The 26,502-nt window shown below is 43.4% G+C and overlaps 1 protein-coding gene and 1 long non-coding RNA gene across 4 annotated transcripts in view; one reads left to right on the top strand and one right to left on the bottom strand.

The window, feature by feature from the left end:
- The window catches only part of LOC124038621 (mitogen-activated protein kinase kinase kinase 21-like), a 31,633-nt gene extending 16,746 nt beyond the window's left edge, over positions 1 to 14,887 (bottom strand). For 2 of the 3 annotated variants that reach the window (XM_046354690.1, XM_046354692.1), the window contains exons 1-2: positions 13,128 to 14,887; positions 320 to 500 (exon numbers count right to left, since the gene is read on the bottom strand). In XM_046354690.1, the coding sequence (XP_046210646.1) occupies positions 320 to 500; positions 13,128 to 13,905 (959 nt within the window). In that variant the 5' untranslated portion in view covers positions 13,906 to 14,887. The remainder of the gene's footprint in view (positions 1 to 319; positions 501 to 13,127) is intronic. The other variant, XM_046354691.1, reaches the window with a different exon arrangement.
- LOC124038623 lies at positions 13,134 to 24,757 on the top strand. Its single transcript, XR_006839383.1, has 3 exons — positions 13,134 to 13,261; positions 23,652 to 23,787; positions 24,629 to 24,757. It is a non-coding gene; the product is annotated as an uncharacterized LOC124038623 (long non-coding RNA).
- Positions 24,758 to 26,502: the final 1,745 nt, after the last annotated feature.

The raw sequence follows: 26,502 nt of genomic DNA, 5'->3' as shown, positions 1-26,502 counted from the left end.
CACAATGAATACTTTTAACAATTTACACAGTAACACAAAAAAAAGCAATTACTGGAAAAATTGTGCAGATGCAAAGTTTGGTAACAAAATACCAGTAAAATTAACCTCAGTTTTATTCTGTAACCAAACTTTGCATCTGCACAGCTCTTCCTGGAAATGTGTTTTTGTAAATTGTTCAAAGTAGTTATTGTGCATAGAATTCTATGGTTAGTTAAACTTTGAAATTAATGGTTTTGGTTTGACATACATTTTAAAGTGAATAAGTCTCAGCGTAATTCCGTTACCATGGAATTCCCCAGGAGTGTGCTGTTAGTTTTACCTCCAGACATCGCTGCCTTTGGAGAAGAGAGAGGACTTGATGACTTCAGGGGCCATCCATGAGTACGTGCCAGCAGCACTCATCTTGGTGGTGTTGTGCCACTCTCTGGCCAGGCCAAAGTCTGTGATCTTCAAGGTCTTCCTTCCAATGTCATCGTTCTCAATTTTTTCAAGTAATAAAACTAGAAGGAGAGGAGTGGGTTGGTTAGGTATTTGGTGAACCACAATGGAATATCTTCAAAGTATAGAAAACAAAATAAAAATTCATATTATTCATGATGATCAAATGGGGAAAATGACAGCATTATAATAGATCTGTCCCCAGGTCTTAAACATGCTGTATACCTACAGAGCTTTCAGAAAGTATTCACCCCCCCTGACACATCAACATTCTAGCAATATTAAAATGATACAAACCTAAAAAGTTACTTCTGTTGCCATTGCCAATTATGTCAAAATAGCTAATACATCCAACAAATAAAACATTACATCCTGCAATGTTCATTAAATAGTACCCGCAAAACACCAGTCTCAACGTCAACAGTGAAGAGGCAACTCCGGGATGCTGGCCTTCTAGGCAGAGTTGCAAAGAAAAAGTCATGGATTTTTAGGCAAAGTTCCTTTGTCCAGTGTCTGTGTTATTTTGCTCATCTTAATATTTTATTTTTATTGGCCAGTCTGAGATATGGCTTTTTCTCTGCCTAGAAGGCCAGCATGCCGGAGTCGCCTCTTCACTGTTGACGTTGAGACTGGCAACTTTAGGAGAGTAACGGCTCTTCACTGTTGACGTTGAGACTGGCAACTTTAGGAGAGTAACGTCAGAATCTGCAAAAGCCAGTAGGAGTGGAAGGAAAATGGTCGGGTCAGAGATCTCTGGCTCCCTCTGGAATCATTTGAGTCTTATTTCATCTAACAGTGAGCTTAAAGCATCAGACAAGCTCAATGCATATAGTTAATTTTATTAAAACACACAGGGTGTGTCTACATAAGGAAAAATATACTTTTAAAATTAAAATTTAAAAAAATTAAAACTTTTGGTCGGGGTCAGCCCTAGAATAACAACATTGTAGTTACTCCACAATTAACCAAAATGACAGAGTGAAAAGGAGGCCTGTACAGAATAAAAATATTCCAAAACATGCATCCTGTTTGCAATAAGTCACTAAAGTAAAACTGCAAAAAATGTGTCAAAGAAATGTACCTTATGTCCTGAATAAAAAGTGCTATATTTGGGGCAAATATAACACTTAACTGAGTACCATTTCATGTTTTCAAGCATATCATGGGTATGTCATCGGCAAGGACAATTGGGTTTAGGATAAAAAGAAACGGAATAGGAAGTACAGGCAAAATCCTATAGGAAAACCTGGTTCAGACTGCTTTCCAACAGTCACTGGGAGAAATTTCACCTTTCAGCAGGACAATAACTTAATACACAAGGCCAAATATATACTGGAATTGCTTACCAAGACGACATTGAATGTTCTTGAGTGGTCTAGTTACAGTTTTGAATTAAATGGCAAGACTGGAAAACGTATGTTTAGCAATGATCAACAACCAACTTCACAGAGCTTGAATTTATAGATTGTGCAAATCAAATCAAACTTTATTTGCCACATGCGCCGAATACAAGTGTAGACATAACCGTGAAATGCTTACTTAAAAGCCCTTAACCAACAGTGCAGTTCAAGAATAAGAAAATATTTACCAAGTAGGCTAAAATAAAAAGTAACAATTAAAAGTAACACAATAACGAGGCTATATACAAGGGGCACCGGTACCGAGTCAGTGTGCAGGGGAAGAGGCTAGTTGAGGTAATCTGTACATGTAAACTCAGCAAAGAAAGAAACATCCTTTCACTGTCAACTGTGTAAATATTTGCATGAAAATAACTAGATTCAACAACTGAGACATAAACTGAACAAGGTCCACAGACATGTGACTAACAGAAATTGAATAATAATTCCCTGACGAAATGGGGGCGGTCTAAATCAAAAGTAACAGTCAGTATCTGGTGTGGCCCCCAGCTGCATTAAGTACTGCAGTCCATCTCCTCCTCATGGACTGCACCAGACTTGCCCGTTCTTGCTGTGAGATGTTACCCCACTCTTCCACCAAGGCACCTGCAAGTTCCCAGATATTTCTGGGGGGGAATGGCCCTAGCCCTCACCCGCCGATCCAACAGGTCCCAGATGTGATCAACAGGATTGAGATCCGGGCTCTTCACTGGCCATGGCAGAACAATGACATTCCTGTCTTGCAGGAAATCAAGCACATAACGAGCAGTATGGCTGGTGGCATTGTCATGCTGGAGGGTTTGGTCAGGATGAGCCTGCAGGAAGGGTACCACATGAGGGAAGAGGATGTCTTCAGAAAATTGGTTATGTTACAAACGTCAGCTCGTCGGATGTTGTAACGTTAACGTTAGCTGTCTGACTTTATTAGCCTGCTAATTTTCACACCATGAACTCAATTATTTGATCAATTAAGTTGGCTAATGTTGCTCAACATTTCCCTGGCTAGCTAACGGAGAATTCAATACGGCTAGCAAGATACTTAACAATGCTAACAATTAGGGAAGCACAATATATCGGTGGACATGTTGGAATCGTCCGTTATTAGCTAAAGATTCCAACATCGGTATCGGAACCGATGTTTAGTTTAATGCCGATGTGCAAAACCAATGTCAAAGCTGACGTGCATACCTATACTTTATTCGACGTCTGGATGAGAAGTAATCTGCCTGTTACTCAGGCCCAGATGCTAAGATATGCATATAACTGATAGAAAACACTCTCAAGTTTCCAAAACTGTTAAAATAATGTCTGAGTATATCAAAACTGATATGGCAGGCGAAAACCTGAGGAAAATACATCTAGGAAGTGGGATGTTTTTGATGTGGGTAGTTTTCAATTGAATGCCTATAGAATATCTATGTGTTAGGACCCAGATTGCAGTTCCTATGGCTTCCACTAGATGTCAATAGTCTTTAGACATTGCTTCAGGCTTGTTTTCTGAAAAATGAAGAAGAATGAGACCTTTCTGTCAGTGGACTGTAAAATCATGCAGTGCTGGTTTGCGCGAGTGAGCGCCCTTCGTTGTTTTTCCTTTCCATTGAATACGCTATTGTCCGGTTCAAATATGATCAATTATTTAGACAATTGACAACCTGAGGATTAATTATAAACATCGTTTGACATGTTTAGACGAACTTTACCTGTACTACTAGGACGTATTCGTCTGCGTGTTTTGTCCGCCTTTGAGCCACTGGATTACTGAACAAAACGCGCCAACAAAACTGAGTTTTTGGGATATAAAGAGGGACTTTATCGAACAAAACAAACATTTATTTATAGATATTCAAAGGTAAGTGATTAATTTTATCGCTATTTCTGACTTTTTAATTCCTTTACTGAAGGTGTAAAATGTTTGTAAGCAGTGCGCTGTCCTCAGATAATCACATGGTATGCTTTCGCCGTAAAGCCTTTTTGAAATCTGACAAAGCGGCTGGATTAACAAGAAGTTCATCTTTAAGCCGATGTGTAACACTCCTATTTCTATATTTTGAATTTGGCACTCTGCAATTTCACCGGAGGTTGTCAAGGTGGGTCGTTAGCGGAACGCCTGCGCCAGAAAGGTTTTAAGAACTAATTCTTATTTGCAATGACGGCCTACACTGGCCACTGGGCCAATTGTGCGCCGCAATATGGGACTCCCAATCACGGCCGGTTGTGATACAGCCTGGATTCAAACCAGGGTGTCTGTAGTGACGTCTCATGTGCTGAGATGCAATGCCTTAGACCACCATATAACATAGGTACATGACATGATGACGCCACGTAATATTTTGCGCGAAACTTGCAACACATCATTCCTAACCTAGTCCACAATGTCGGCTGTGTGGACCGAGCAGTCAACATTTCGAGCAGTCACTTGAAAGATTAAGAACATTTCAGCGAGACAACTCAAAGGCGAAATCCATTAATGCCAAGATAATGGAATTCATTGCCCTTGACTTTCAACCGTTCTCTGTTGTGGGTGATGCTGGCTTTCGCCGACTGGTCGAGCACCGGTACACATGTTGTCCTACCGGAGTTACACAGTAACAGCGTCTCTGCTATTAGCTTCACAACATACTATGGAATGTCAAAAAAGATACATGTGAAATAACACTATTTGATGACTCAAATAACACTATTTGACATGTTAGTTAAGCTTTTAATTTGACACGTCAAATAACACAGTTCTATTATAGAATGTTGTGTGTTCTGAATTTGCACGTGCAAGCCAAACTCCACCACTACGATCAGTATCACTGTCAAAGCTGAACAAAAAAGTCTGCAAAGAAGCGAACACCGGCCACGAACGATGTGTTTACAATACCGAGTTGGTAATATAGCATTATTTTTTCGACCGCAACTTCTGGAGTAGCTAGCTTTAGCTTGGTACCTAGCTAGCACCAATACAACCAGCCTGAAAACAATGACCAGCAGAAACTGCAGTCATTTTCATTATTCTTAGCAAAGATGTAGGAATCTTTGTGAGTAAGTATTAGCTAGGAAATTGAACTTCAGTTCATAGAAATAAATAGCTAGCCAGCTAATTAACCCTGTTGCCCAAAGCTAATGTTATGAGCAGCCAGCTAGCTTCATCTGGCTAGTGAGGCTCGACCAGACTGGGTAATGTGTTGTGAAGCTAGCCACAATAAGGATTAGGCACAATAGTGGAATTTGCGGTTTGCCTTTAAAATAAAAGTACCTCTTTGAAAGTGATGCAGAAGGTTTCAATTGGTGGAATCAAGCCATATTTCGACTAGATAATGAGTTTGAGTTTATTTTATTTTTACAGGGACAGTGCACATTAATCAACGTTTCAGTAAAAGTGCTGGTTTTAGCCAGCCGGCTAATTTTCAACCGCAGTCCCTGGGCAGGTTATTAAAAATAATTACAATATAGACAATCATTGAGCAGTGAGCACACGCAGAGCAACATAGGACAAGCAAGACATAGCATACAGACAGAGCAACATAGGACAAGCAAGACGTAGCATACAGACAGAGCAACATTCATAAACAGACAAAATTCATAAAAGCAACAAAGTGTTTCCACACCTCACAAGCTACAGACAACAGACAACATGGAAAGTGGCAATACACAGCTAGGGATTATGATCACAAATATGATTTACCTTTAGCCATGTATTGATACGCTTTGTGAAATTGTGATATGTGGTGCAGTTATGTGTGTCTGATGGCAGTGTATTCCAGACATGGGAAGCTCTCACAGAAAAAGCGGATTTACTAAAGGTGCTTATCCTTAAGGGAACTATACAGTCACTTCTCATGGCAGACCTTGCGGATCTACTGCCAGATGTTTGGGTTTTCTGTTTAACAAAAATACTGAGGGGGAGCCAGGCCATTCAGGATCTTGAATACAAGACATGCGTCGGTGTATTGCACAAGAGTTTCCCAACTCAGGAGCTCATGCTTTCTGAGGATTTAACAGTGATGATGGCTATTGGGCTTCCTATCAAGCAATTTGAGAGCCTGTTTGGAGACAGACTGAATAGGTTTTAATGTTGTACAGCAAGCTTGGGCCCAACTAGTCAAGCAGTATGTTAAGTGGGGGAGTATCATAGATTTGAAGTACAGTTTTGCTACCTCTGTACTCAATTTCGTATAAATCGGAAATTATCTAGGTTGAATATGGTTATCTGAATCACCTTTTTCACGTGCTTTTTAAAAGAGAGGTTGGAATCAAGTATGATGCCAAGGTACTTAAAATCAGATACCACCTGGAGCTTCTCCCCTGACACATAGACATCTGGCTCAGTAGCATCTGTTGCCCTCTTTGTGAAGAACATGCAAATAGTTTTTTTTCCCACATTAAGATGCAAACTGAGAAGACTGATACCCCATGTCATTGATCCACAATCCATACAGTGGCTTGCAAAAGTATTCACCCTCTTTGCATTTTTCCTATTATGTTGCCTTACAACCTGGAATTCAATTTGATTTTTGGGGGTTGTGTATCATTGATTTACACAACATGCCTACCACTTTGAAGATGACAAATATTTTTTTATTTTAAAATGAACAAGAAACAAGACAATAAAACAGAACTTGAGCGTGCATATCTATTTCACCCCCCAAAGTCAATACTTTGTAGAGCCACCTTTTGCAGCAATTACAGCTGCAAGTCTCTTGGGGTATGTCTCTATAAGCTTGGCACATCTAGCCACTGGGATTTTTGGCCATTCTTCAAGGCGAGGCTGCCCCAGCTCCTTCAAGTTGGATGGGTTCCCGCTTGTGTACAGCAATCTTTAAGTCATACTACAGATTCTCAATTGGATTGAGGTCTGGGCTTTGACTAGGCCATTCCAAGATATTTAAATGTTTTTCCTTAAACCACACAAGTGTTGCTTTAGCAGTATGCTTAGGGTCATTGTCCTGCTGGAGGGTGAACCTCTGTCCCAGTCTCAAATCTCTGGAAGACTGAAACAGGTTTCCAGTCTAGAATTTACCTGTATTTAGCACCATCCACCATTCCTTCAATTCTGACCAGTTTCTCAGTCCCTTTTTCTTTTTTACTCTCCCGTAAAGCCCAGCTCTGTGGAACGTATGGCTTAAAGTGGTTCTATGGACAAATACACCAATCTTCGCTGTGGAGCTTTGCAGCTCCTTCAGGTTTATCTTTGGTCTCTTTGATTAATGCCCTCCTTGCCTGGTCCGAATTTTGGTGGGCAGCCCTCTCTTGGCAGGTTTGTTGTGGTGCCATATTAGTTGCATTTTTAATAATGGATTTAAACGGTGCTCCGTGGGATGTTCAAAGTTTCAGATATTTTTTTATAACCCAACCTTGATCCGTACTTCTCCACAACTTTGTCCCTGACCTGTTTGGAGATCTACTTGGTTTTCATGGTGCCCCTTGCTTAGTGGTGTTGCAAACTCTGGGGCCTTTCAGAACAGGTGTATGTATATATTATGAGATTATGTGACAGATCATGTGACACTTAACTAAAGTTCACCTGTGTGCAATCTAACTAATTATGTGACTTCTGAAGGTAATTTTTGCCAGATCTTATTTAGAGGCTTCATAGCAAAGGGGATGAATAATTATGCATGCACCACTTTTCCATTTATTTGAATATTTTGAAACAAGTTTTTAATTTTTATTTCACTTCACCAATTTGGACTATTTTGTGTATGCCCATTACATCAAATCCAAATAAAAATCAATTTCAATTACAGGTTGTAATGCAACAAAAGGAAAAACACCAAGGGGGATTAATAATTTTGCAAGGCACTGTAAGAAAGCCCCCAGTGCAATTCTAAAGTAAAATACATCCAGTGTGATTAACAGATTTGTCAAATTAACAAATTATTGTATTTTGTTGATTTTATATAACAACATTCCAACCTCGTTTAGCATGATCTATTCAATTATCGCACAATTCTACTATGTGTATTCATTTGTATCACTGTCAATGACATTATTTTATTTTAAAGGCTAACCGCAAAGTCCACTATTGTGGCTAATCCTTATTGTGGCTAGCTTCACAGATGGATCCGACCACCATTAATCAAATAAGAAAGTTGAGTTATTTTAGATGACACGTAACTATATAGTTAGCTAACTATAGCTACTGAAACAGATGTCGTTTTGCTATGTTTTTGTGGAAGAACATCATTTGCAACGATGAGCTAGCTAGCTATTTTTGATGACCACCACGGTATGTGAGCGAGACAACTTTACCAGTTCATAGCATATGTATCGATTAATCATTGTGACATATGAAATACGAGTGAAAGTGTAATCAATGTGTAATAACTACGTAAAAAATGTATGAACGCGTTCAATTATTATGTGATGCACAGTCATATTCAGGTCCTGATTGGCCAACAAGCTTATTTGACACGTCAAATAGTGTTATTTGACACGCAAAGACCCAAACCGTGTCCCATAGTATGAGAAATCCTGGTTGAGAATGAAACAACCAAACAAATGAAAAACAAAACAGCACAGCATGTAAGTGAAAGAAATAGGTTTTGATTATGTTTTACTGGTAATGGGGACATACGTAAATGCCAACAAAATAACTTCTTGGTCAGTGTGGTGTGTGTGTATAACCTTTAATTAACTAGGCAAGTCAGCGAAGAACAAATTCTTATTTAAAATTACAGCCAAAACCGGAAGACCCTGCGCCTATTGAGCGCTGCCCTATGGTCCTCCCAATCTAGGCCGGATGTGATACAGCCTGGATTCGAACCAGGGACTGTAGTGACACCTCTTGCACTGAGATGCAGTGCCTTTGACCGCTGCATCCATGTGTGTGTTACCTATTTAACTGTAAAAGGCCAATAAAAAAATTGTATGTCGCTTATTGGTATATTTTTTTGGGCAAGGAAAATATCGGATATCGGACAAAAATGTAATATTGGTGCATCACTACTCCATATCAACACCATAGCCAAATTGGACAAAGTAACAAAAAGCCATTATCCAAAGACTAAAAACACATATTTCATTTTTACAGGGGAGCCCTTAAACGTTCCCATGTCTTTAGTGTTGATATTTAATAATAATCTACTCCAGAATAGAGCCTACAGTAGATACGGTCTTGTGGGCAGGCTTGACTCTACTGCCAGGTCACAGTCACGAACTTGCCAAATGGGAGGGTGACAATTAAACTCAAACAGGCTACATCTGGTGGAGGGTAATGTAGCAAACGGGCTATATCCGGTGGGGGTAATGTAGCAAATGGGTTACATCTGTGGGGAAGGGCAATGTAGCAAACAGGTTATTTCTGTGGGAAGGGTAATGTAGAAAAAAGGCTACATCTGGTGGAGGGTAATATAACAAATATGCTACATCTGGTGGAGGGTAGTGTAGCAAATAGGTTACATCTGGTGGAGGGTAATGTAACAAATAGGCTACATCTGGAGGAGGGTAATGTAACAGAATCACTAGAGCAGAACAGAACAGCAACAATATTGTGGAGAGCTATGGCAGTGTGTCGTCTGTTGTTATTTGTAGTAGATAAACATTATACTATAACAGACATAGCATCTACCTTCACTTAGATTAAAACAAATACGCCCCAGTGGTGCAATATCCAAAACAAGCTTCTAGGAAGAAACAAGGCCTATTCCATTTCAAACATGTTTCACTGGTTTAATGAGCCTATAAAATACAGCAGTTTAAGCGCATCTCCATTTCCCTTCACTTAATCTTGTGTTTCTACCACACTATATACAAAAGGTTAGCCGTAAAAGTACCAGCTCAAGGTGATAATGCCTCATTTGTAGACAGAATACTGGGTTGAGTCAGTCAGGTTTTCACCAACTGTTGGGCTATGCAAGGTGCCTGACAATAGGCAGTTCCTAAAGTGGCCATAATAAAACTAATATTCAAAGCATTTCCAGTTCTCCTTTCAGAATACGCCTGTAGTAGGCTAACTACGCATTAATGTGGTTCATTTCAATGAAGGGACAAAAAAAGTTGCCTTGCAATCTATGGTTATGCCCTCCTCTGAATGGGCCTATATATTTTCAGTACCCATTTTATCGGTTGGGGTGTAAACGTGAGACCATGACTTGGATCCACAGGATAGCACTGTGACTTCCAACAGGACACTATGGTTCCCTGGTTTCATTTCAAGTGCATGCCTTCTGGAGCGAGAATCTTGAAATTCTTTAACCTTCACATCTCTGTAGCCGAAACTACAAAATGAAAGTGTTAGGGGGGCTGGCAAGAGGCCACGTCTCAATGTGCTGTGCCCTGTCTGTCAAATGAACATTGCTTCCACCTACAGTACCTCCCTACTCTACAGCTCCAATCAGCAGGAAGGAACAAGCTATTGTGTTAAAATAAAAATAGAGAGTTGCAGCTGTTGTGGAGATTAAATATAATCAAAATAAGCCTTTCAGACCCAGGAGTCTGGGCATTCTTGTGGCTGCCGTCACCTAGCAACTAGTGCTTGACCACTCCATTGTGCAAACTTATGTTAAGCTTTTGCCCCTCATTAGCAGCATTCCTCCTTCGACCGCAAGGTATTAAAAGATTAGGGAACACAAAGACACAATTTCACTGACTTTTTGATATTCCCTTAAGATAATCATTGACCAAATCAGTGTGTGTTATACTACACTAAGTCAATGGTGGGTTGATCACTTCTGAAGGTATAATAGGTAGTCCGTCAGTTGTGAAAGTTTGTGCACTGCATTAGCCCTCCTCTCACAATGCATGCTCCAGAGACACCTTCACAATGATATCCCACAGATGAATTGCCCTTTAGGCTGCCTTATTTGTGGCTGGTGTCCTGAGTAACTGGTTTAAAAGTATGAAACAAGAGAAAGTGTATAGTTCCCGGTGGGTGGGGGAGGTCAGTGAATTCAGTGCGCACCTAAAAAAAAAAAAGTTATTTATATTTTCCAATTAAAGTCAGCTACAAGTGTTATTTGACACAATAATGTGGAAAAATAAAACACACTACATTGTGTTAGCAGTGCAGTTACTCTAATTATGTTACCGGATATAAATCCACTTCACCTACTGTAGTTCAATAACCAAAAAACATCATTTCTAACTCAAGGTGTCAGGTCATAGCTGACACCCCATTCTTTCTGCAGACATCTTTCAATCTTAATATTTAACTGTTTTTGGAACGAGTGGTCGCATAAAAAAAACAGAGGGAGATTTGACCATAATTCTGTTACCACACATTGCACCTCCACAGTTCTACCAGTAAATGTGTTTTTGAGAAATATTCTGTGTGAATTGTTCAAAGTAGTCCTTGTACATAGAGTTGCATGGTTTGTTAAACTTTGAAATTAATGGTTTTATTTGGCATACATTATATAGTGAGGAGGGGGGGAAACTTACCATGGAATTACCCTGTTCAATAAAAATATGCTGGGTTTGTTTGGTTAGCCCACACCCCCATCTGACAGTGATTATGTAGACATGTGAACGATTCCCTGGTGAAAAATAAAATGCAGCCAGATGGATTGTCGAACAAGGTTCACCTTCGGTGAAAGCAGAGCCTGATGAGACACACCAGATAACAGACAGTCGCCAAAATCATGTTTCACACAACACAGAGGTCACATTTTGAAGTATGTAGCCACAGTCATTGTCCACTCTGAAACCTTCTCATGCATTATTCAGAGGGACGACTCCAAGGCAGTATCAAAAAGTAAACAACGCCACATAAAAATTTGAGTCCGGAAATCTTATCACCTATTGAAACAGACCTAAAGGTTAACTGTAGCATGTTTCAGTTCTAATATCGTCAGGATTTTTTCCAGTGGCCCATTCGGTTGGTTCTTGCAACACCGGCATTGTGGGTTTGATTTCCACATGGGCCATATAGGCCTAATATGAGATGCTTTGGGAAATTTAGGAACACATAGCCTACACTGATGACATGGTTTGAAGTTGAGTGTTTAGTAAAGTAAGGGCTATATTTGAGGCAACATTTCAGGGTGGTGGGGGTTAGGGAACCCAGCTGAGCAAACATAGACCTTATTTCACATCCTTTCGAGGGTCCCCCCTGCATACACAGATCCTTCTCTAGGGTCCTGCCTGGTTTTCACATGCCCTGAAGGGGATCTGTGTTTGTGGGGATCAGCCACATGCCAAACAGACCGACAAACAGATGGAGGAGAGAGCTCAGTCTCAGCTGCTTGTACAGGCCTCTGGAGTCTATACGGGTGACCGAAAAACAACAGAATTGAAAGAGGGAATGTTGTCTGTGCTGAATGACTGTGGAAAGGAACGGAATGCAGATGGTGCAATTTCATCGCAGTCACAATGAATCTGCACTTCTCAAAATTGAATCTGCACTTCCCAAAATGTCAAACATTACTGCTTTGCAAACTTTAACTTAAATGTACTGTCACGCAAACAGGCAAGATGGGACAGATATGTCAACCATACCTAGGCAGCAAGTAGCCTAGTGGTTAGAGCGTTGGACTACTAACCGAAATTTGCAAGATCGAATCCCAGAGCTGACAAGGGATAAGATTTCCGGACAAAAAAGTTGTTCTGCCCCTGAACAAGGTAGTTAACCCACTGTTCCTAGGCCATCATTGAAAATAAGAATTTGTTCTTAACTGACTTGCCTAGTTAAATGAAGTAGTTCTCTTTCAACATACCACTGGGCCAGGTGACTGATGAATATGATCATAATTGTGATTTAGCATATCACTAATGTGAGGCTAGCCCAAGAGGGTTTCAGTGATAGTTTAAACAGGGAAATTCATGGCAGAGAAGCCCTCGCTCTTAATCATTCCTTCAAATGCCAACCTCACTCAGTTGCTAGTGGGCCTATCAACAACATGCAATGTCATATAATAGATGCCATTTAGTAGACGCTTCCGTTGAAAGCAACTTAGTCATAGGTGCATACGTTTTATATATGGGTAGTCCCGGGAATTGAACCCACTATCCTGCACTAGATTTCTAGGCTAATATATGGCAGCTTACCCAATGTGCAGAACACATTACTTAGTGATGGATGTTTCAGTTGTGTAGAATATCAACTGTATCCTCATGCATTAGTTTAGTAATAGTAAAAGTGTATTCATAAGCTTTAGGATTATTTTTTAGTTGGTAGAGGACATTGTGGACCATTCCAGATCCGGCATCCTTCACACTGTTTCAAGAGGGGTGTGCTCAAAGGTAATAAGTGCATGCACAGGTGCATTTTTGGAAACAAGTGCACCTATGGCCATGCTCTGTTTTAATCTGTTCTAAAAGTGATGCAAGGTTATTTTTAGCAGATGGTAATATTAATATGTTTCTTACTGTTGCAGGATTTCAGGTCGCGGTGAATAATAGGCACAACAGCCTCCTCGTGTAGGTAGTGCATGCCCCTGGCGATTTGAACAGCCCAGTTGACAAGAATGTGTGGGGGTATCCTCCGACCAGTCAAAGCCCGGGTAAGAGTCCCTCCACGAGCATATTCCATCACCAAGCACAGGTTTGGCTCCTCAAGACAAACACCTTCGAGTTTTATTATATTGGGATGTTGTAGCATAGAGAAGAGCTTGGCCTCTTGCTTAACACCATCCGAAGTTGCAGTGATGTCTTCGTCAGGATCCTGTCGCGCTGCCTTCACAGCGACTTCTTGGTCTTTCCATGTCCCTCGGTAAACTTTACCAAATCCCCCGACACCGATTATTTCCTCTAAAACGAGTTCGTTAAAATCTATTTGGATGGGAGTACTCGGACGCTCCCTCACCCCTACCGTGCTACCGCCTGGAAGTCTGTAAATGGCAGGTTGATAGGTAACATAATTTGCAGGGAAAATCCCGAGTCGCTGGTTAATTTTACCCGTCCACCATCCTTCATCTCCCGAGATGGCAGCATCCTTCGAGAGGACCTCAACAACGTCCCCCCGCCGCAGACTAAGTTCGTCTTCTCCAGTACTTCCATAGTCAAACACTGCCGTCCACAGCGAACGGGACAGGGGAGCGGAATGAGCCCAAGCTCTTGCAGTGGGGGAATCTGTCCAGGCATGCTCTCCCGTGTCTTTCGGTTGCCCCTCACCGTTTGGGAAACCGCCGCCCTTGGAAACATCCATTTCTCGGTGGCTGTAGCCGTACCATATAGGGTGCAAACTGTTGACGAAAAAGCAAACGATCAAAGGACCTCTAACTGGAATGATCGTGAATCGTTCAGAACGATATCACAAATGGGCAAGACGGTTCCAGCATTGTATTCCAAAGTCCTGGTAAAACGCGTTTGCTACTTTCATCTCTCCGCGTTGCCACAGGGAGTTTCTTTGTGGGTCAACTTTTGATAAAGTTACGCTAGTTGGAAAAAACAATGCATATTTATGTAGCTAACGAGCTACTTATCAGAAAGTGTACATGAATGTTTACCCAGTCCCAACACGGACAGAGTGAAAAATAAGCCCATTACATCTACTTAACTTAATAGCTAGCAAAAAGTGCATAACTAAATGTGCTAACGTTAGCAGCTACCTAATTTAATAGCTAGCAAAAAAGGGCATAGCTGAACGTGCAAACGTTAGCTCCTGAATTTTCAGGCTGACGTTTATCAAGTGCCAAAACAGTACCTGCAGTCACATTATCGAAATAAACTTGGGTTAAACACCAGAAACATACACGAACATCAGGATTAGCTATATTATTGTTGGTAACTATGCTATTGCCAAACTAAGTTTTCAGTTAGCTTTTAGCTGGCAAGTTTAGCTAACGTTAGTTGAATCGCTCTCTAAAACCTTTAGCTGGCTGGCTAACCCATTCGCTATACTACTATAGTAGCTAGCTAACGTTAGATCAGCCCATTGACTGCACTGACACTTGAACATTTGGAGCATACATTCTGCTAATGTCTTGTCGTGTAACAAACAATGGAACGTTTTGTTGCGTTGAAATGATTCGCTAGGATCCGAAAGATATCAAACGTTTCAGCAACTTCCCTCAAAACAACCCGTACGGCACCGCCATCGCTCCAACTAGACTCATTCGAACTGTCTTGACACACTATTCAGCGTCTGGCTGGTCCTGGGAAGTTTGCGAACGCTGCTAGAGCTGTTCTGTTCTACACGCAGATTGGTGAATTTAGCCTGACGTGACATGCCTGTCCCTATAGGAAAACGAGGAGGAGCAGTTGGGAGAGTAGCCTCCGTGTGCAGAAGAGGGCGCGCTGTGATGGAAAATTATGCAATATTATCGATGATAGCAATAGTAGGCTAATAATGAATTACAGTGCAGTCATGCGTAAACTCATTATTTTGACAAGCACCAACACGACAATCACATCATAAACCAACGAGTAATAACTGTTTATTAATGATTCATAAACTAGCCTACATTAATTGGCCTATAATTTAGGTCAGTAATTAACTGTCTAGGCCCATTTATTAACCCTTTTAGACCATATTTTTCAACAATTGCATGTACTTTTTAGGCCCAGTACGACTTTTTTAGTGGGTTTTAAAGAATATGGCTAAGACTTGAAATAGCTTAGTTGGTTATAATAGCCTTATAAAAAAAAATAGTTGAATGTCAAGTAGTTATATATTAGTGTTTTATAACCACCAAAAATGACCAAAGCTAACACAGGCCTGTGGCACACATTTGCTGACAACACTGCGGTGGTAGGACTGATCACCGACGGCGATGAGGCAGTGTGGTGCCAGGACAACCTCTCCCTCAACATCAGCAAAACAAAGGACCTGATCGTTGACAACAGGAAATGGAGGGGAGAGCACGTCCCCATCCACGTCGATGGGGCTGTAGTGGAGCGGATTGAGAGCTTCAAGTTCCTCGGTGTCAACATCACTAAGGAATTTACATGGTCCGCATACACTGTACACCCACACAGTTGTGAAGAGGGCACGTCAGTTCCTCTTCCCCGAAAATATTTGCCATGGGCCCTCAGATATTCTATAAATTCTATAGCTGCACCATTGAGAGCATCTTGACTGGCTGCATCACCGCTTGGTGCGGCAACTGCAAGGCACCTATCCACAAGGCGCCACAGAGGGTGGTGAGTACGGCCCAGTACATTTTTATTTTACCTTCATTTAACGAGGCAAGTCAGGCAAGTCAGTTAAGAACGAGGCAAGTCAGTTAAGAACAAATTCTTATTTTCAATGACGGCCTAGGAACAGTGGGTTAACTGCCTGTTCAGGGGCAGAAGACAGATTTGTACCTTGTCAGCTCGGGGATAAGAACTTGCAACCTTTACTAGGCCAACGCTCTAACCATTAGGCTACCCTGCCGCCCCATCACTGGGGCCAAGCTCCCTGCCATCCAAGACCTCTACACCAGATGATGTCAGAGGAAGGCCCAAAGTGTCAAATGTCAAAGACTCCAGCCACCCTAGCCATAGACTATTTCCCATAGACTGTTCTCTCCACTACTGCACAGCAAAGACTATTTCCCATAGACTGTTCTCTCCACTACTGCACAGCAAGCATTACCAGTGCACCAAGTCTGGAACCAACCGGACCCTGAACAGCTTCTACCCCCAAGCCATAAGACTACTAAACAAGATTGCTAAATAGCTAATCAAATGGATACCCGGACTACCTGCATTGAACTTTTTTGCACTCTCTCTCTTGTACTGCCTCTATTAACACACACTGGACTCTACCCACACACTCACACATAGTTACACTGACACCCCAACATACACTACATATGCCCACACGTGCATAGCATGTGCAGACATGCATACTGACGCCATACTCACGCACACGCACACACTCACAGACACATTCCCACTCATCACATATGCTACTGCTACTCTCTATTATCTATTATTAGCCATTTTACCTCTACCCATACGTTTCCGGTTCCGGTTGGAGCGAGTGGTCGCATCTGCACGTCGCTCCAACGGGTAGTATAACTTTTTCATTATATTTCATTATATCACAACGGTTTGATTTGTCTTATCTTAGCAATTTCTTCTCAGCTAGCTACATAGCCGTCTTTGTATCAAAGATAATTGCGTAATTATCGTATTTCGCCGTCCTAACGTAGTCTTCACTAGCCAGCTAGCTAACGTCCACTGATTAGCTGCACTGAGAAACTTTTACACTCAACTGAACGACTTGATTAGTTTAGTGTTAGCTACCTACATAGCTGTCTTTGCTGTCTTCGTATCATCGTATCATCGTATCCAAGATAATTGTGTTGTTTAGGTTTAGAGTGTGTAGTCTTAGAGTGATTATCTTAATTTACCGAGGTTAGCTAGCCAGCTATTTGTCGTCCTTAACGTAGGTGACTCTGCTAGCTAGCCAACAGCTAGCCAACGCTAGCCAACGTCTTCTGTATAGAACTCAACTACCCGGTCGCATTCACAGGTTGTATCACATTTTCACTTCATTTCATTACAATACAACGGTTTGATTTGTTTGATCGTAGCTAGCTACTTAGCTAGCTACATAGCCGTCTTTGTATCAAAGATAATTGTGTAGTCTAGAGCGATTTTCTAGGTTCGCTAGCCATCTATTGTCGTTCTTTTAACGCAACGTAACGTAAACAACACTGCTAGCTAGCCTGCTAGCCCCCGAATAGCAACACTGCAGAAACTATTACACTCAACGGAATGACTTGATTAGTGTAGTGTCAACAACGCACCCACTGCCAGCTGGCCTACTTCAGCAGTACTGTATCATTTTAATCATTTTAGTCAATAAGATTCTTGCTACGTAGCTTAACTTTCTGAACATTCGAGACGTGTAGTCCACTTGTCATTCCAATCTCCTTTGCATTAGCGTAGCCTCTTCTGTAGCCTGTCAACTATGTGTCTGTTTATCCCTGTTCTCTCCTCTCTGCACAGACCATACAAACGCTCCTCACCGCGTGGCCGCGGCCACCCTACTCTGGTGGTCCCAGCGCGCACGACCCACGTGGAGTTCCAGGTCTCCGGTAGCCTCTGGAACTGCCAATCTGCGGTCAACAAGGCAGAGTTCATCTCAGCCTATGCCTCCCTCCAGTCCCTCGACTTCTTGGCACTGACGGAAACATGGATCACCACAGACAACACTGCTACTCCTACTGCTCTCTCTTCGTCCGCCCACGTGTTCTCGCACACCCCGAGAGCATCTGGTCAGCGGGGTGGTGGCACCGGGATCCTCATCTCTCCCAAGTGGTCATTCTCTCTTTCTCCCCTTACCCATCTGTCTATCGCCTCCTTTGAATTCCATGCTGTCACAGTTACTAGCCCTTTCAAGCTTAACATCCTTATCATTTATCGCCCTCCAGGTTCCCTCGGAGAGTTCATCAATGAGCTTGATGCCTTGATAAGCTCCTTTCCTGAGGACGGCTCACCTCTCACAGTTCTGGGCGACTTTAACCTCCCCACGTCTACCTTTGACTCTTTCCTCTCTGCCTCCTTCTTTCCACTCCTCTCCTCTTTTGACCTCACCCTCTCACCTTCCCCCCTACTCACAAGGCAGGCAATACGCTCGACCTCATCTTTACTAGATGCTGTTCTTCCACTAACCTCACTGCAACTCCCCTCCAAGTCTCCGACCACTGCCTTGTATCCTTTTCCCTCTCGCTCTCATCCAACACCTCCCACACTGCCCCTACTCGGATGGTATCGCGCCGTCCCAACCTTCGCTCTCTCTCCCCCGCTACTCTCTCCTCTTCCATCCTATCATCTCTTCCCTCCGCTCAAACCTTCTCCCACCTATCTCCTGATTCTGCCTCCTCAACCCTCCTCTCCTCCCTCTCTGCATCCCTTGACTCTCTATGTCCCCTATCCTCCAGGCCGGCTCGGTCCTCCCCTCCCGCTCCGTGGCTCGATGACTCATTGCGAGCTCACAGAACAGGGCTCCGGGCAGCCGAGCGGAAATGGAGGAAAACTCGCCTCCCTGCGGACCTGGCATCCTTTCACTCCCTCCTCTCTACATTTTCCTCCTCTGTCTCTGCTGCTAAAGCCACTTTCTACCACGCTAAATTCCAAGCATCTGCCTCTAACCCTAGGAAGCTCTTTGCCACCTTCTCCTCCCTCCTGAATCCTCCGCCCCCTCCCCCCTCCTCCCTCTCTGCAGATGACTTCGTCAACCATTTTGAAAAGAAGGTCGACGACATCCGATCCTCGTTTGCTAAGTCAAACGACACCGCTGGTTCTGCTCACACTGCCCTACCCTGTGCTCTGACCTCTTTCTCCCCTCTCTCTCCAGATGAAATCTCGCGTCTTGTGACGGCCGGCCGCCCAACAACCTGCCCGCTTGACCCTATCCCCTCCTCTCTTCTCCAGACCATTTCCGGAGACCTTCTCCCTTACCTCACCTCGCTCATCAACTCATCCCTGACCGTTGGCTACGTCCCTTCCGTCTTCAAGAGAGCGAGAGTTGCACCCCTTCTGAAAAAACCTACACTCGATCCCTCCGATGTCAACAATTACAGACCAGTATCCCTTCTTTCTTTTCTCTCCAAAACTCTTGAACGTGCCGTCCTTGGCCAGCTCTCCCGCTATCTCTCTCTGAATGACCTTCTTGATCCAAATCAGTCAGGTTTCAAGACTAGTCATTCAACTGAGACTGCTCTCCTCTGTATCACGGAGGCGCTCCGCACTGCTAAAGCTAACTCTCTCTCCTCTGCTCTCATCCTTCTAGATCTATCGGCTGCCTTCGATACTGTGAACCATCAGATCCTCCTCTCCACCCTCTCCGAGTTGGGCATCTCCGGCGCGGCCCACGCTTGGATTGCGTCCTACCTGACAGGTCGCTCCTACCAGGTGGCGTGGCGAGAATCTGTCTCCTCACCACGCGCTCTCACCACTGGTGTCCCCCAGGGCTCTGTTCTTGGCCCTCTCCTATTCTCGCTATACACCAAGTCACTTGGCTCTGTCATAACCTCACATGGTCTCTCTTATCATTGCTATGCAGACGACACACAATTAATCTTCTCCTTTCCCCCTTCTGATGACCAGGTGGCGAATCGCATCTCTGCATGTCTGGCAGACATATCAGTGTGGATGACGGATCACCACCTCAAGCTGAACCTCGGCAAGACGGAGCTGCTCTTCCTCCCGGGGAAGGACTGCCCGTTCCATGATCTCGCCATCACGGTCGACAACTCCATTGTGTCCTCCTCCCAGAGCGCCAAGAACCTTGGCGTGATCCTGGACAACACCCTGTCGTTCTCAACTAACATCAAGGCGGTGGCCCGTTCCTGTAGGTTCATGCTCTACAACATCCGCAGAGTACGACCCTGCCTCACACAGGAAGCGGCGCAGGTCCTAATCCAGGCACTTGTCATCTCCCGTCTGGATTACTGCAACTCGCTGTTGGCTGGGCTCCCTGCCTGTGCCATTAAACCCCTTCAACTCATCCAGAACGCCGCAGCCCGTCTGGTGTTCAACCTTCCCAAGTTCTCTCACGTCACCCCGCTCCTCCGTTCTCTCCACTGGCTTCCAGTTGAAGCTCGCATCCGCTACAAGACCATGGTGCTTGCCTACGGAGCTGTGAGGGGAACGGCACCTCAGTACCTCCAGGCTCTGATCAGGCCCTACACCCAAACAAGGGCACTGCGTTCATCCACCTCTGGCCTGCTCGCCTCCCTACCACTGAGGAAGTACAGCTCCCGCTCAGCCCAGTCAAAACTGTTCGCTGCCCTGGCCCCCCAATGGTGGAACAAACTCCCTCACGACGCCAGGACAGCGGAGTCAATCACCACCTTCCGGAGACACCTGAAACCCCACCTCTTTAAGGAATACCTAGGATAGGTTAAGTAATCCCTCTCACCCCACCCCCCTAAGTTTTAGATGCACTATTGTTAAGTGACTGTCCCACTGGATGTCATAAGGTGAATGCACCAATTTGTAAGTCGCTCTGGATAAGAGCGTCTGCTAAATGACTTAAATGTATGTAAATGTACATAGCTACCTCAATTATTCATTATTCACTGTGTATTTATTCCTCGTGCACATTTCTATTTTATATCTTTATCTTAACCATGCATTGTTGGGGGCCTCCCGAGTGACACAGTGGTCCAAGATACTGCATCGCAGTGCTTAAAGACGTCACTACAGACCCGGGTTTGATCCCAGGCTGTGTCACAACCGGACGTTTCCAGAGACACATAAGGGGGCGAAATTTCCTTGTCCCTCTAGCGACTCCTTGTGACTGGTCGGGTGCCTGCAAGCTGATTTCGGTTGCCAGCTGGAAGGTGTTTCCACCGACACATTGGTGCGGCTGGCTTCTGGGTTAAGTGAGCAGTGTGTCAAGAAGCACTGCGGTGTAACGGCGTTCGTCTGTTGAAAGAAGAGAGTCGGACAGAAATGCAGTGTGTTGGTTACTCATGACTTTAATGAAAGAATCGCGGTACATGAAATAACTGAAAGACGAAAACAACAAACGGAACGTGAAACTAATTACAGCCTATCTGGTGAATAATACACAAAGACAGGAACAATCACCCACGAAATACAAAGCGAAACTCAGGCTGCCTAAATACGGTTCCCAATCAGAGACAACGAGAATCACCTGACTGATTGAGAATCGCCTCAGGCAGCCAAGCCTATACAACACCCCTAATCAGCCGCGATCCCAAATACTACAAACCCCAATATGAAAAACAACATATAAACCCATGTCACACCCTGGCCAACCCAAACATATAACAAAAACACAAAATACAATGACCAAGGCATGACATGCGGTCGTGTTTCGAAGGACGATTGGTTCTCGACCTTCGCCTTTCCCAAGTCCGTAGGGGAGTTGCAGCGATGGGACAAGACCCTAACTACCAATTGGAGAGAAAAAAAGTGGTAAAAGTACAAAATAAAATAAAAATGCATTATTGGAAAAGGACCCATAAGTAAGCATTTCACTAGTCTACAACTGTTGTTTATGAAGCATGTGACAGATACAATTTTATTTGACATACTGTACCTGGAGTTGAACCCAGTCATTCATACATACAAATGGCTTCAAAACGGCATACGTACAATTATATATTGTAGGCATATCTCATGGGATTTGGGTGACTTGTCAAAGACTCCAGTCACCCAAGTCATAGAGTGTTCTCTCGGGTACCGCACAGCAAGCGGTACCGTCAAGGCCCAAAAGGCTCCTGTCATAGTCGTGTGTATAGGTGGCAGGGATGTCAGGCGCAGGAGAATCAAACTGAGTGAAATGGAGTATTTAATAACAAATAAAAGAAACATACTCCAAACACTAAATGTAACAATAAATAAAGTGGGTACGAGGACCCGTCGCAGACCAATACAAAAACCAACACAACACTGAATAACAAACAATCTCTGACAAAGACATGAGGGGAAACAGAGGGTTAAATACACAACAGGTAATGCATGGGATTTAAACCAGGTGTGTAGGAAGACAAGACAAAACCAATGGAAAATGAAAAATGGATCAATGAAGACCGGTGACGTCGACCGCCGAGCACCCCCCGAACAAGGATAGGCTTCGACTTCGGTAGAAGTCATGATAGCTCCTTAACAGCTTCTACCCCCAAGCCACAAGACTGCTGAACAATTAATCAAATGGACTATTTACATTGACACCCCCTCTCCCTTAGGTTTTACACTGCTGCTACTCACTGTTTATTATCTATGCATAGTCACTTTACCCCTACCTACATGTACATATTACCTGGACTAACCTGGACCTGTACCACATTGACTCGGTACCTGTACCCCCCCTGTATCTAGCTTTGGTATTGTTATTTTATTATCTTACTTTTTATTTTATTTTTACTTTAGGATATTTAGTAAATATTTTCTTCACTCTATTTCTTGAACTGCATTGTTGGTTAAGGGCTTGTAAGTAAGCATTTAATGGTAAAGTCTACACCTGTTATATTCGACGCATGTGACAACATTTTATTTTATTATTTTACTTTGTATATATATTACCAGTGAAAAGTTTGGAGACACCTACTCATTCAAGGGTTTTTCTTTATTTTTACTATTTTCTACATTGTAGAATAATAGTGAGACATCAAAACTATGAAATAACACATTTGGAATCATGTAGCAACCAAACAAGTGATTCACAAATTAAAATATATTTTAGATTTTAGATTCTTCAAAGTAGCCACCCTTTGCCTTGATGAAGGCTTTGCACACTCTTGGCATTCTCTCAACCAGCTTCATGAGGTAGTCACCTGAAATGCTTTTCCAACTGTATTGAAGGAGTTCCCACAAGTGCTGAGCACTTGTTAGCTGATTTTCCTTCACTCTGCGGTCCAACTCATCCCAATCCATCTCAATTGGGTTGAGGTCGGGTGAGGCCAAGTCATCTGATGCAGCACTCCATCACTTTCCTCTGTCAAATAGCCCTTACACAGCCTGGAGGTTTGATTTTGGTCATTGTTCTGTTGAAAAACAAATGATAGGCCCACTAAGTGCAAACCAGATGGGATGGTGTATTGCTGCAGAGTGCTGTAGCCATTCTGGTTAAGTGCCTTCAATTCTAAATAAATCAGAGATGGTGTCACCATCAAAACACCCCCACATCATCACACCACCTTCTCAATACTTTCCACCAGTCTAATGTCCATTGCTCGTGTTTCTTGGCCCAAGCAAGTCTCTTCTTATTATTGTTGTCCTTTAGTACTCATTTCTATACAGCAATTCGACCATGAAGGCCTGATTCATGCGGTCTCCTCTGAACAGTTGATTTTGAGATGTGTTTGTTACTTGAACTCTGCGAAACATTTATTTTTGTACTGCAACACGAGGTGCAGTTAACTGTAATGAACTTATCCTCTGCAGCAGAGGTAACTCTGGGTCTTCCTTTCCTGTTCTTGCCATAATATGGACTTTTAAAACTTCATTTGCCTTTACATGTCGTCCTTGTCGTGTACCCAGTGATCTCCTGTCCACTTCCTCCAACTCGGAGTACCAGGACGAGCTGGCGGGCCCACACACAGACTGCCCCTTCCAGCGCTGCATCATCCCTGCACACAGGCTCCAGCCTCGGAGAACGCACCCCGAAATCTTTCAGGTGACCACACCCCTTTCTCCCCCTCCCTTCTTCCCCTCCACCCATTCCTCCTCCCCTTCCCCCTTACACAATTTTCCAAGTGACGTTACCCATCCTCCAACCCTTCACTCCCCCCCCTCTCCCCACTCCACCCATAAACCACTATTCGTCCCAGACAGTGGGTGCAGACAGCCAAGGCCAAGCAGTGGTCTGACTCAGCACTGCAAATCAGAGTGCTGGCCATTCATCACACTATAGCTGGGATTCAGCCACGGGCTGATTGTTTCTTGAGCAGATGGTCAGCACGCCACAACATAATTACAAATAATTTATAGACTGCAAATTGACCGCAAGAAGCCCAAACAGATCTAATATTTTACTAAAACAATAATCATTTCAAATTGCTTGAAACCCGCGTGCCTCCAGTTGGGGTATCCTACACTATAGTGACTCTGTGAGCAGAACACGATCTGTCTGCCTGGCTCAGACATCACATAGCTCACCGTCCCTCTCAGCAGCTAATTCACAGTATATGATTCACAGAACATGCAAACGCGTTTGAGTTATCGGATGGCCGTTAAGGGATATAATGCCAGCTGCACATTGCTGAAAGTTGATTGATAGACAGGAAATACATTGGGTGAAATGCACTGATGATTATTACTGAAATGTTGTAGCTGTATGAGAACTGATCTAAACATGATCTGTGCCTTGACAGTGTGTAGTCAGTTGTCATAAGCTGAAACAAACAGTCATGACAGTTTAATCTATGTCAATGTTATGTAACCCTTATGACTAAAGATTACATTAAAGTGTTATTGAGATCTCTTTTACACTGCAACCTGAACTGCACCTCTGACAGGAGGAGGACTCGATCGGTGAGTCGTCAGAGACCTCCACACAGGAAAAGCCCTCTCCTAAGCTGTACTACAAGCTTAAGCTTTTTCCTGGGAAGTGGGTGAACATCTTGTATGACCGGCTGACCTTGTTGGCGCTATTGGACAGGTAAGAGTAAAGGCCCCTATTCTATCTTTCCTTTTCCGTGTCTCAGCGATTGATCAACTTGTTGACGGAGACTTTACTTAGATTTTTGCCTTGAGGAACCAAGATGTGGTGGAGAACATAGTGGCTGTGTTCTTGGCCTTCCTGGTGGCCTTCCTGGGGTTTATCCTGCTCAACCACGGTTGCTTCAAAGACATCTGGGTTTTCCAGTTCTGCGTGGTCATCGCTAGCTGCCAGTACTCGTTGTTAAAGGTAAGGAAGGTATCTATTTTTGTAACAAGGGATAAGGCCTAATCAATTGTAATTATTGTTTATCTGTGTTGACAGAATTCAGATCGGTGATAGGGTGTGAGAAGACCATGCCATTGTCACTGCCCTACCACATACTTTCAAATCAAAATCAAATCAAATCAAATTGTATTTGTCACATACACATGGTTAGCAGATGTTAATGCGAGTGTAGCGAAATGCTTGTGCTTCTAGTTCCGACAATGCAATAATAACCAACAAGTAATCATCTAACAATTCCAAAACTACTGTCTTATACACAGTGTAAGGGGATAAAGAATATGTACATAAAGATATATGAATGAGTGATGGTACAGAGCAGCATAGGCAAGATACAGTAGATGGTATCGAGTACAGTATATACATATGAGATGAGTATGTAAACAAAGTGGCATAGTTAAAGTGGCTAGTGATACATGTATTACATAAGGATGCAGTCGATGATATAGAGTACAGTATATACATATGCATATGAGATGAATAATGTAGGGTATGTAACATTATATAAGGTAGCATTGTTTAAAGTGGCTAGTGATATATTTACATCATTTCCCATCAATTCCCATTATTAAAGTGGCTGGAGTTGAGTCCGTGTCAGTGTCAGTGTGTTGGCAGCAGCCACTCAATGTTAGTGGTGGCTGTTTAACAGTCTGATGGCCTTGAGATAGAAGCTGTTTTTCAGTCTCTCGGTCCCAGCTTTGATGCACCTGTACTGACCTCGCCATCTGGATGATAGCGGGGTGAACAGGCAGTGGCTCGGGTGGTTGATGTCCTTGATGATGTTTATGGCCTTCCTGTAACATCGGGTGGTGTAGGTGTCCTGGAGGGCAGGTAGTTTGCCCCCGGTGATGCGTTGTGCAGACCTCACTACCCTCTGGAGAGCCTTACGGTTGTGGGTGGAGCAGTTGCCGTACCAGGCCGTGATACAACCCGCCAGGATGCTCTCGATTGTGCATCTGTAGAAGTTTGTGAGTGCTTTTGGTGACAAGCCAAATTTCTTCAGCCTCCTGAGGTTGAAGAGGCGCTGCTGCGCCTTCTTCACGATGCTGTCTGTGTGAGTGGACCAATTCAGTTTGTCTGTGAAGTGTATGCCGAGGAACTTAAAACTTGCTACCCTCTCAACTACTGTTCCATCGATGTGGATAGGGGGGTGTTCCCTCTGCTGTTTCCTGAAGTCCACAATCATCTCCTTAGTTTTGTTGACGCTGAGTGTGAGGTTATTTTCCTGACACCACACTCCAAGGGCCATCACCTCCTCCCTGTAGGCCGTCTCGTCGTTGTTGGTAATCAAGCCTACCACTGTTGTGTCGTCCGCAAACTTGATGATTGAGTTGGAGGCGTGCGTGGCCATGCAGTCGTGGGTGAACAGGGAGTACAGGAGAGGGCTCAGAACGCACCCTTGTGGGGCCCCAGTGTTGAGGATCACCCCGCTGATCCAGTGTTGAG

Source organism: Oncorhynchus gorbuscha, linkage group LG06, assembly GCF_021184085.1.
Source record: "Oncorhynchus gorbuscha isolate QuinsamMale2020 ecotype Even-year linkage group LG06, OgorEven_v1.0, whole genome shotgun sequence".
NCBI lineage: Eukaryota > Metazoa > Chordata > Actinopteri > Salmoniformes > Salmonidae > Oncorhynchus > Oncorhynchus gorbuscha.
The sequence above is the reverse complement of the archived record's forward strand: the minus strand, read 5'-3'. Positions and strand labels throughout refer to the sequence as shown.